Raw genomic sequence first — 11,695 nt, 5'->3', positions numbered from 1 at the left:
ATTAATTTCTTCCCACTAAATAAAACCAAGTTACAACCGTTTTATCTTAGCTAATAATTTAACATGCACAACCACCACATGTCTGTCAGTGGAGGCTTGCATGTTGCTATAATGCTGAACAGGTTTCAGTGGAGCTTAGAGACTAAGATAAACTAGGAAGAAAAGCCTGGTGATCAGCTTCAGAAAATCAGCCAATGAGGACGGTCCTCTCCCATTTTGCATTATAACAGGAGCAAAAGCCTATAACCACTATTATAAAAGATCAGTCTATTAGGGAGAATAAGCCCCTCTCCTTTCCCTTCCCCATGATGGAAACTGTGGGAACAAAGGTCCTTTGGCTAGGAATTTAATTCAGTCCATACTAGAATGTGCAGTTCAAAGTCTCTTTTCTGGAAATTAGGAAACTGAACTGAAGAGTCAAGTGGCTCCATTATTAGTGCTCTGGCTGGCCCAAGGGAGCGCTTGGCTCAGCCTAAACAGAATGACTTGCAGACTCATGGAGGCTGGGGGGTGACCACATGCTAGTTATGAGACAATTAAAGTGTCTTCTCTGCCTCTCCTCAATATATTCTTCAAGAATTAATTTTTACCCTCGGTATACAGGGGTGTGATAAAACCAGTCCAACAGTAAAAGAAACAGATGTGCTTGCTGTTCAACTTTTGGAACTTTAAAGTCAGTGATAAAATCTTGTACCAGATGAAACTCTATGCACTCTTGAAACTCTATGATATGCTATATGAGTATATTAATCTGTAGTCTGAAATACGCATTAAAGAGATGAACTGTATAATCTTACATAAAGTGTAAGTAAGAGTAATCATCTCTAGCAATATGCAGTTTATCAATCTTCTTGATCATATGCTACCTCCTGAAATGGCTGAACATCGACCAGTTTTTTTTGGTATGGCGACTCTGTGTATTCCTTCCATCTTCTTTTGATGCTTCCTGCATTACTCAATATTTACTTACATTTAAATTTTTTAAATATAATTTTAAAAGGCTAAAAATCCTTTTAATATAAGGATTATAGAATCTTAAATGTTTAATTTCTTTTCATATATTCTCACCCAAATTCTTACAAAGAAACTAAATTTTTATTTAAGCTATATTCTACTGTACTGATAAATTTAGTAATTATGTTAGCCTCACTTCTCGACTTTTATGCACATATGAATCACCTGGGGATCTTGTTCAAAGGTATATTTTGAATTAGTAGATTTGGGGAGGGGTTTGTATTTCTAACAAGCTCCCAGCTAATGTTGATAGTGCTGATCCAAAGTCCATACTTTGAGTGGCAAAGATACAAAACCCATTTATGTCTAGCAATAAGGACTCAGGTAATTCAGAGCTGTTAACTAATCGTTCTGTCAACAAATACTTATTGGCCATCTACCCTGTCCAAACTCTGTAAATGTACCCTGTATATTATGGAAGGGGAAAAAAATCAAGGCATTATACACCTATTCCTCACTTATCAACTATCTTGTTATCTGACATTTGCATTTACAACAATAGTAAAAGACTGCTATCTGACTATTTTGCACATTAACAATGTATGTCTGCAGTCAGGAATGCCAAGGTGTGAGGTGAGAGTAATGCTGGCTGTGATGGTTAAGGTTATGTGTCAACTTGTCTGGGCCATGATTCTCAGTGGTTTGGCAGTTATGTAATGATGTAGTTTGGTAGTTATGTAATGATGTAATTTGGCAGTTATGTAATGATGTAGTCATCCTCCATTTTGTAATCTGATGCAATCATCCTCCAGTTTTGCATAATGCCAATTTCTGCATCACAACCTGGTCTTTGGAACTCTAACTATGTCGATAAGTGAGGACTGAGTGTATTAAGGTAAAACTTTAATACAACTGTTCTTTTCAAAAATAGAAAGTGTAATTGCTTTAAGTAATATAGAAATTAACTTACTTTCAATTTAAAATGCTTTGTGTTTAAAATAATATAATTATAGATAACGTTCTCAACTGGAGCCACAAACTCATTTTCTTAAAATTATGGTATCAACATGTTTTTCAATTTTTTCCATGATATATTCTCTCCTTCCTCTTTTTTTCCTCTTCCCTATGTTGTCTCTTTCCTCTCTCCTTCCCTCACCTCACCTCTCTTTTCTCCTGTCTCTCTCTCATTCTTGCTCTTGCTCTCGCTTTTTTCTTTCTCTTTCTCTCCACCCTCCTCCTTAGGTTATTAAATACAAAGCAGCCATTGCATGGGAAGCTGGGAAGCCCCTTTGCATGAAGAGGTTAAAGTAGCTCTCCTCAAGGCTCCAGAAGTTCGAGTTCAGGTGAGTGGGGACTTTCCCTGGGCAGGGACAGACAAGACACCCAGAACAACCCTGGCTTCTGTCTGGTCATGCCTATGTGGTGTGACTGAGAGGCCCTGGAGTCTCCAATATGGCACAATTATATCTCTTAGGTTCAGATAAAAACAGGCATTAAACCCAGAAGGGGTAAATTATTAATTATCAGTAATGATTGATAATTGGTTTAAAATTTAATTGAACTACCTTGACATTAATCATTAACCCTAGAAATCAGATAAAGGAATTTACTTTGAATTAGAATTAGTTAGGTTTTTTTGTTCTTGTTGTTTTCCAATTGGAAGTTATTGGAAAGTGTTATTAAAAGGAAGACAGATAATTTGGATCAAAACAAAGGAGAGGGAAAACCTGAAGTGCTTCCCATTAGGACCCTAGTTGCCCAGAGGAAAGAACAGGAATAAGTCAGCAGGGAAAAGAGACTACACTGAGTGATGAGAAACAAGAGATAGCAAACCTGGACACTTTCTCCATTTTTCCCAGGGCTGGTCAGGCTTATAGTTTTCCTCAGGACCACCACATTAAGGGTTTGTACATGAGAATGAACAAGATCCTCATAAACAGAATCTTGAAGAATAATACCAAGACACATTAATAATTAATTTAGACAATCACTTATTGGCATTTCTGTTTTAACTATAAAAGGTCTATTACCTCTATTTCATTTAATGTAGTTTCAAGAAAATTTGGACAAGCCCCTAGAAACAACTTTACCTCTGTTTACCCTATTCCCTCTTCCTAATAAACTCTGTTTAACTTTCCCTCATTGCCTTTGGTTTTTCCTCAACTGAAGACAGTAACTGCCAATTCCATCTCTTTTTGGATTTTCCAACAACAATAAAAGGTAGAAAATAATGGTGCATTACAAGGGGAAAAGAATGTACTCTAACGTATTTTTATTTCTTCTTTTTTTTCAAAAGTAATTTTTTTATTGAGTTCTAGGAGGGTTATACAGTAAAGTTTCAAAATGACATAGAGCTAAAATTATCCTCCCAGCAAAACCCAATAATATAACTACAGAAGCACAACTTAAGTCTGTAATTGCTTTGTAGATAATCACCAGTGACCTGTGCCATACTGATTCTCATTCTACCAATCCTAAGTTTAAGGAGAGTGTTTTCCCAGTGATCTTTGGCCATGAAGGTGCAGGAATTGTGGAAAGTATTGGGCCAGGAGTAATCAACTTCAAACCAGGTATTTTATTTTCCAATTCTGATTAAATGGGTTTGTCTGGATAACTCAGGGATAATTCCTGATACAGTCCTGGCTTTGCATGCTATAATTGATCTCTTAGAAGACCATAAGATGATCATCTTTTCCAAAGCAAAACTGAGAAACACCATCTACCACAGTCTAACAACAGGATAGAATATTTAAAATCAAAACTGTCTAATAAAATCTTGGAAATATGGTCACTTTATCTATAGAGAACACCTAAACGAAGCATGCCACTGGCTGAAATTCTTTACTTCACATTTTATAATAGATCCATCAAATACTGGAATATGTGTTATGTAATTCTCCTTTGTCAAGCAGGATGAACTGTACCACTCATCCTCCTTTAATGAGAATGCTCCAGATTTAGAGGTATTAATTTCTGTTCCAAAGATCATAGAAATAAATTGTTTCCAAGAATTCTGAATCCATGAAGGAGCCTGGTCAATGTAGCCTCTTTAGTCCCAGCTCTGCCACTTACTGTGTGACCTTGTGTAGTTACTTCATTTTTCTGTGACTCTGCTCAGATTCCTGCTTGTGAAAATGGGGATAATAACAGCATCCATCTCAAATAGTAGCTCTGAGAATTAAATTAAATATATGTATATACATATTAACTATGTAAGCAGTTAGAATGGTGTTGGCACATACCAAGTGTTAAATAAATGTTAATTATCAGTTTAGACTTGGTCATCAGAGGATAAATAGTATGTCTAGAAGTCAAATTGAAATTGAGTAAAAAGTGGGAAAATATAGAATTTGAGAGTAAGGAAACATGGCAATGATATAGCTTACTCTATATATCTAGCCTATTATTGTTCACCTATCCTGTCACATAAGGATATTCTATTCCACCACAGGGTGTTTGTAAATGTAGTAAACAATAGTTATAATGCAAAGAGTTGCAATGACAACAGCGTCTCAGACAGGGCTCTTCACTGGATGTCATCAATAGAGATGTGTTGCTTGATTGCCCAGCAGAGATGGCGGGAAAAAGATAGTACATGCAATACTTGGGAGAATCAGCAATCTTGTAGAACACAAAAAGAGGTGCTTTCTACTGATTATCCTTGTAGAAACTATAAATAACATCTTAGGCGCCATCCAACATGTGGCGTTCCTTTCTAGGTGACAAGGTAATCCCACTCTACCTACCTCAATGTAGAAAATGCAAATTCTGTCTGAGTCCACTCACTAATTTTTGTGAAAAACTCAGGTAAGCTCTTATATACTGTAAGAGTATAAATTGATAAAAAAAATATTTTGGGCAGCACATTGGCAATACCTTTAGTGGAGCTGAAGAAGTACATACCTTCCACCCAGCAATTCTGCTCCTAGCTGTGTACAAGAAACTGTTACACATGCATACAGAGACAAATGCTAGAATGTCCATTGCAACATTGTAATTGATAGCAAGCAACTGAAAACACCATGAACCTCTGTAAAGACAAGAATGGATAAATTGCTATGTAGTAACAAAAAATGGAATACTATTCAACAATGGCGCCCTGGTGGCACAGTGGTTAAGTGCTCAGCTACTAACCGAAAGGTTGGCAGTTCGAACCCACCAGGTGCTTTGCAGGAGAAAGATGTGATAGTCTACTTCTGTAAAGATTACAGCCTTGGAAACCCTATGGGGCAGTTCTACTCTGTCCTATAGGGTCACTATGAGTTGGAATCAACTCAACAGCAATCTGTTGCTGAAAATAGCTGAACTTCAATTACATGTTTCAACATGAAATAATCTCGCACACATAATGTTAAGGGAAAGAAACAAGTTGCTGAAGGATATATTTAGTAAGGCGTCATATACAAAAACAATACCATATACTGTTTTTTGTTACACATATATGAAGTAAAAATAAATCCATCAATGGAATGATAAATACCAAATTCAGAATAGTAGCTACTTCTACCAGGGAAGAGCAAGGGATGCAATGAGGCACAGTAAATTAAGTAATTTACTCCAAAACCTCATAGACATAAGTCTTGAAGCCAGGTTTTGAAGGTAAGCAGTCTGGTTCCAGAGTCCAAAATCTTAATCACCATATTATTTACTCCATTGAGACTATAGAAAAATCATTTTTTCCTTAATTAGAATTGAAACTAGTTACTTAGGAAGTTACAATTGTACTACTTTTATATCTATTACTGTGCCTCAGTTTTCTCTTCTATAAATGGGATCATTTAATGCCTATTTCATGGAGTTGTTGCAGATATTTAAAAAATGAATACATCCCTTTGTAAACTTTTAATGAAATCACAGTTTTAGGCAATGATCATCAATTCCTTCTAAGATCACAGAAAGAACAATAACCAGGTATTGTGTGCCTCCAGGTGAAAATACACACCATTATCTATGAAGTTTTCCTACAAAAATATAAAACTTAAGTCAGATCAAATGTTTAGATCAAAATACTAGTTTGATGAAATACAGGGACAGAGGAACATATTAAACCACACTGACCAGTTGCAATCAAGTCAATTCCAACTCATGGGGACCCATGTGTGTCAAAGTAGAACTGTGCTCCAAAGGGTTTTCAGTGGCTGCTTTTTTCAGAGGCAGCTCTGGATGGACTCACACCTCCAACCTTTCAGTTAGCAGCCAATCAAGGGCATTAACTGTTTACACCACTCAGGGACTCCTAAACCACACTACAGGGAAGTAATTAGCAAAATCCAGAATGAGTAAAACTCTACAGGACAAATGATTCAGTTTCTTCAACAAATAAATTGCAAGAAGAAGAAAAAAAGCAGAGGGGAAACCTATAGATTAAAAGAGATTTAAGCAATGTGTCAACCAAAGGCAAGGTGTGAACCTAAAATAATCCTTATCCTTTAGAGATACATACTGAAGTATTTCTAGATGAAATGATGATGTCTAGGATTTGCTTCAAAACAGTCCAATGGGAATGGGGTAGGTGCAGTGGGGAGAAGTAATAGACGAAATAAGATTGGCCATAAATTGATAATTGCTAAAGCTGGGAGATGGGTACACAGGTAAATTATGCTATTCTTTCCTGTTTTATATATGTTTGAATTTTCCATAGTAAATAAATTTTGAGCATTAATACATGTAAAGTCCTTAAAAGAGTTTCTGGCACATAAAAAACATTCAATTAAAGTTTGTTATTATTATTATTATTATTGTCTTTAGAACACTTCTAACAGACTACAGATTTAGGTGAAAAATCTCAAGTCATTTTCTCAATTTTTCCATCTCATAAAATTGTCATAATATGTAACATCTAACATATTTTTTTTCAAGAAAGTTAATCAATAGCGCCTTCACTTTTTCCTCCTTTGTATCTTTCCCCCCCAGTCAAGTCAAAAATCCTGTTGCTGAACAAGAACTAATGCAAGACAAAACCAGTAGGATTACCTGCAAAGGAAAACCAATTTACCATTTCATGGGGGTCAATACCTTCTCTCAGTACACTGTGGAGTCAGATATTAATCTTGCCAAAATAGATGATGACGCAAATTAAGAGAGTTTATCTGCTTGGATGTGGGTTTTCAACTGGCAACAGAGCTACAATCAACACTGCCAAGGTAACTTGTTAAACACCAGGTTGTGTAAAATAGAAGTTAACTGGTGGCTCCACCCATTGCCGTTGAGTCGATTCCAACTCATATGACCCTATAGGACAGAGTAGAACTGCCCCATAGGGTTTCCAAGGCTGTAAATCTTTATGGAAGCGGACTGCCACATCTTTCGCCCATTGAGCCACCAGTGGGTTTGAACCACCGACCTTTTTGGTTAACAGTCTAGCGCTTTAAGCACTGCGCCACCAGGGCTCCTTAATAGGTGGTAGCATAATGTAAAGGAGCAAGAGTTATCTTCAAATCCTGGCTCTGTCATTCATTATGTGTGATTTTAGGCAAATTATTTAACCTCTCTTTACTCCTAACCTCTCTACAACAGTACCTACTACAAATAGTGTGAGGATCATTAAATCATATTGTATGTGTAAAACATCGGCCCAGTAGCTTGCATATAGTTGGCACCCAGTTCATGTTAGTTTTGTTTCCCATACTAGCATGTTAGACTACGGGCAGCCCTAGGTTAAAATATAGCCTGCTTAAATATGTCACCTAAATATGAGTGCTCCTCCTGGGACAACAGACCCAGTCAAGAGACAACAGAGGCTACAGAAACCCCCACCCATCTCCACACGCTTTCTTCCTGACACTGCAGATTCCTCTCCCTCAGCCAGTAATTCATCTCTGTTTCTCAGCCTGCCCTTTGTGGGCTCAAGGGTGGGTCTTGTGTGGCAGCTCTGATGGCAGCAAAATGTGTTCCTGGAATCTCATGTTAGAACTTAGAAACTTTACAAAGTTGTTTAAATTAGAGATTAGGCGACATCAAACAGGACTTTCAAAGCTAGGTGCCTCAAACAACATTCTTGTTTTAATTTCCCTGATGTTAGCCTTTATCCTTTGACTCCAATGTGCAAAGTGCAGCCAGAGTGATCTTTCTAAACAACGAATCTGAAAATTTCACATCCCTTTATTTATTCCCCCTTTTCCCTCTGAGGGAGGTCAAATTCCTCAGTAGGCTGTAGTAACTCAGTACCTCTCCAGTTCTGGGCTCACTCCTCCCGCCCGCCCCCCACCTCCACTCTAAGTCTCTAAACTTCAGTCACTGTGGCCTCTGGGCTTCTCCACCTGGATCCCACCAGCACTGCCTGGAAGGCTCTCCCACCTCCCCTGGCCAACTCCACTTAGATGTCACTTCTGCCAGAAACCTGCCCAAGCCCCTCCCCTACATGCATTGGGTGCCTCTCCCAGTTTTCTCTAAAGTACTCATGCTTATTCCTATCTTCATTCTCATCACACTGTAGAGAAATTTCCTATTTATTTCTCCTTCTTATTAGACTGTTTGAGTCGGAATTAACTCGACAGCAATGGGTTTGAGTTTATTAGACTGTTTACTCCTTAAGGGCAAGAACTATCTCTTGTTCACTGTGATATCTCCAGAGCCTAGCACTATGTGCTATGTACCACGTGCTAGTACAGTGTGCCTGGCACATAGTAGGAGGTTGGTAATTCTTCATTGAATGAATGAATAAATACAGCTGGCTGTACATGCAACCCTTAAAACATCTTGGTGAGGCCTGGTCCTCTGCTTTGCAATCCAGAAATTCCTTTTTATCAGGTTACTTAATGTTATTCAGTGTTGAGGAAACAAAGTCAAAATAAGAGGCTGATCTAGTATCCAGAATATCAAGGTATGATTTTTCATTTGAGAATTATATATGACAAGCAGATAGGAATGCTACTCTTGGCTCTCAGCATAAGATCTCCCCCTAAATATTCATTATTCATAAAAATTAAAAATTGTATGGTAAACCAAACTACCATTTGAAGGCTCCTGGAAGAAGGTGTGTGTTAACAGCCTGATGTGCCCATGACAGTCAAGGCACTCTCCCCTAGACAGCACTAGAGACTTAGGCGAGAATTATTGCTCTTTGGCTCCCTCTTCTGGACTTCATGCACATTATTCTCTTCTACTACAGTCTTTCTTCAGGGCTATTAACATCAGGGATTCAGCTACAATGTTCTTCTTGATCCAGTCAAAGTTGTCTTAAATGCCCAGGAACTGTTCTTCCTGCTGTTGAGGAAGAGTTCCTACTGATTAACCACTGGGTAAGATGCTTAGAGAAATGAAATGAACCTGACAGAAAGGATTTAAAGGAAGTGAAGTATCAGTAATTCCACCCAAAAGGTAGGAGCCTTAATAAAGTTTAATTTACTTCTGGGAAGAAGAGTGAAGCAACAACTCTGTTGCAGAGGACAAGCCATGGAGTCTGCTTAAAGTAAAATCAAAGAGTTTTATTGAGTAATAAAAAAATTCATGAATTGGGAAAACACAGAGTTGAGGATGCTCTCAACAGTGTTGCATTGTCTCGATTGAGTTAAGAGGTTTTTATACAGCAAAACAAAGCAAAGGTTCTTCCCAAGAACAATCATTTACATATTGACATACTCTTCCTAAATGATTTTATATCCTGATCTTTTGTTTTCTAGGAATGCATGTTGACCCCATCATTCTGTTTGTTGAGAATGGTTTAAGTTCCCACATTCTTTTTTAAAAATTACTTATCTATTGGTTTCAGCAAAGTACAGTGGAAACTTACAGAAATATCAGGCTTCAGTTTTAGTCAATAGTTTTATTGACTATGCAAAGGCATTCGACTCTGTGAATCATAACAAATTATGGATAACAATTGCAAATAATGGGAATTCCAGAACATTTAATTGTGCTCATGAGGAACCTGTACATAGATCAAGAGGTAGTCGTTCAAACAGAACAAGGGGATACTCTGTGGTTTAAAGTCAGGAAAGGTGTGTGTCAGGGTTGTATCCTTTCACCATACTTATTCAATCTGTATGTTGAGTAAAAAATCTGAGAAGCTGGACTATATGAAGAAGAACAGGGCATCAGGATTGGAGGAAGACTTATTAACAACCTGCATTATGCAGATGACACAACCTTGCTTGCTGAAAGTGAAGAGGACTTGAAGCACTTACTGATGAAAATCAAAGACCACAGCCTTCAGTATGGATTACACCTCAACACAGACAAAAATCCTCACAACTGGACCAATAAACAACATCATGATAAATGGAGAAAAGATTGAAGTTGTCAAGGAGTTCATTTAACTTGGATCCACAATCAACACTCATGGAAGCAGCAGTCAAGAAATCAAAAGACGTATTACATTGGGCAAATCTGCTGCAAAAGACCTCTTTAAAGTGTGAAAAAGCAAAGACGTCACCTTGAAAACTATGGCGCACCTGACCCTCATATGCCTGTGAAAGCTGGACAATGTATAAGGAAGACTAAAGAAGAAGTTCGCCTTTGAATTGTGGTGTTGGCAAAGAATATTGAATATATCATGGACTACCAAAAGAACGAACAAATCTGTCTTGGAAGAACTACATCCAGAGTACTCCTTAGAAGCAAGAATGGCGAGACTATGTCTCACATACTTTGGACATGTTATCAGGAGGGATCAGTCCCTGGAGAAAGACATCATGCTTGGTAAATTAGAGGGTCAGCAAAAAGAGGAAGAACGGACTGACACAGTGGCTGCAACAATGGGCTCAAGCATACCAGCGACTGTGAGGATGGCTCAGGATCAGGCAGTGTTTCAATCTGTTGTACGTGGGGTCACTATGATTGGAACCAACTTGACAGCACCTAACAACAACAGTTTTAAAGTAGAACCTATGCTAAAAATCACAAGAGAATCTGGCTTTGGACAAGAACATAGCTCTTTCCTATTAATCAGGAGCCTCACTTATTAATTTTAGGTGCTCTTACTCAACTCAGTATGATAATTAGGGGGTATAATTATTGGAGAAGTCCCTGGGTGATGCAAATGGTTAAACGCTTGGCTATTAGCTGAAAGGTTGGCAGTTTGAACCCTCCCAGAGGAACCTTGGAAAACAGGCCCGGCAATCTGCTTCCAAAAAGATTAAAGTGAAGAAAACCCTATGGAACAGTTCTTTCAGCACATAATGGGGTCACCATGAGCTACAATTGATTTAACAGCAACTAACAATGACATAATTACTGGGGACATCCCAGCATCACCAGAACTTCTCATTCTCTTTAGTCTGCTTGTACTTTTGCTTCCAAATGAATCGCATTTCACAGAGATTGTTGGAAGTATAAAAACATCCAGCAACGCTGAGGTCTACGTATAGATAACCATCTATTGTGTGAGGCCCCTATGTATTAGTTTTCTAGGGGGAATTACCACAAAGTGGGTGTTTTAAAACAACAAAAATTTATTCTCTCACAGTTCTGGATGTTAGTAATCCAAATTCATGGTGTCTGTTAGGAAAGCCTTGTTCTCTCTGAAGTCTCTAGGGGAAGAGCCTTCCTTGTATCTTCCAGCTTCTGATAGCCCCAGGCATTCCATGGCCTGTGGTAGCATAACTCCAATCTCTGCCTCCATCTTCACACGGTCGTCTTCCATCTATAGCTCTGTGTGTGTCTCTTATCCTCTTTTTATAATGACACCATTCATTTGGATTAGGGTCCAGCCTACTCCACTATGAGCTCATGTTATCTAACTAAATCTGCAGATGCTATTTCCAAATAAGGTCATGGACTTCTGGCAAAATGGTGCTCTAGG

The 11,695-nt window shown here is 38.1% G+C and overlaps 1 protein-coding gene across 1 annotated transcript in view; it reads left to right on the top strand.

Moving 5' to 3' along the window:
* The first annotated feature begins 1,257 nt into the window (after positions 1-1,257).
* LOC101352691 (alcohol dehydrogenase 4) overlaps positions 1,258-11,695 on the top strand; it is a 34,635-nt gene continuing 24,197 nt past the window's right edge. Inside the window, 7 exon segments of the mRNA XM_004390248.1 lie at positions 1,258-1,338; positions 2,197-2,245; positions 2,248-2,297; positions 3,383-3,524; positions 4,674-4,761; positions 6,868-7,029; positions 7,031-7,097. Coding sequence (XP_004390305.1) covers positions 1,258-1,338; positions 2,197-2,245; positions 2,248-2,297; positions 3,383-3,524; positions 4,674-4,761; positions 6,868-7,029; positions 7,031-7,097 — 639 coding nt within the window.

This window comes from Trichechus manatus, unplaced genomic scaffold, assembly GCF_000243295.1.
Source record: "Trichechus manatus latirostris isolate Lorelei unplaced genomic scaffold, TriManLat1.0 scaffold00291, whole genome shotgun sequence".
NCBI classification, from domain to species: domain Eukaryota; kingdom Metazoa; phylum Chordata; class Mammalia; order Sirenia; family Trichechidae; genus Trichechus; species Trichechus manatus.
This window is presented reverse-complemented; position numbering and strand designations above follow the sequence as displayed.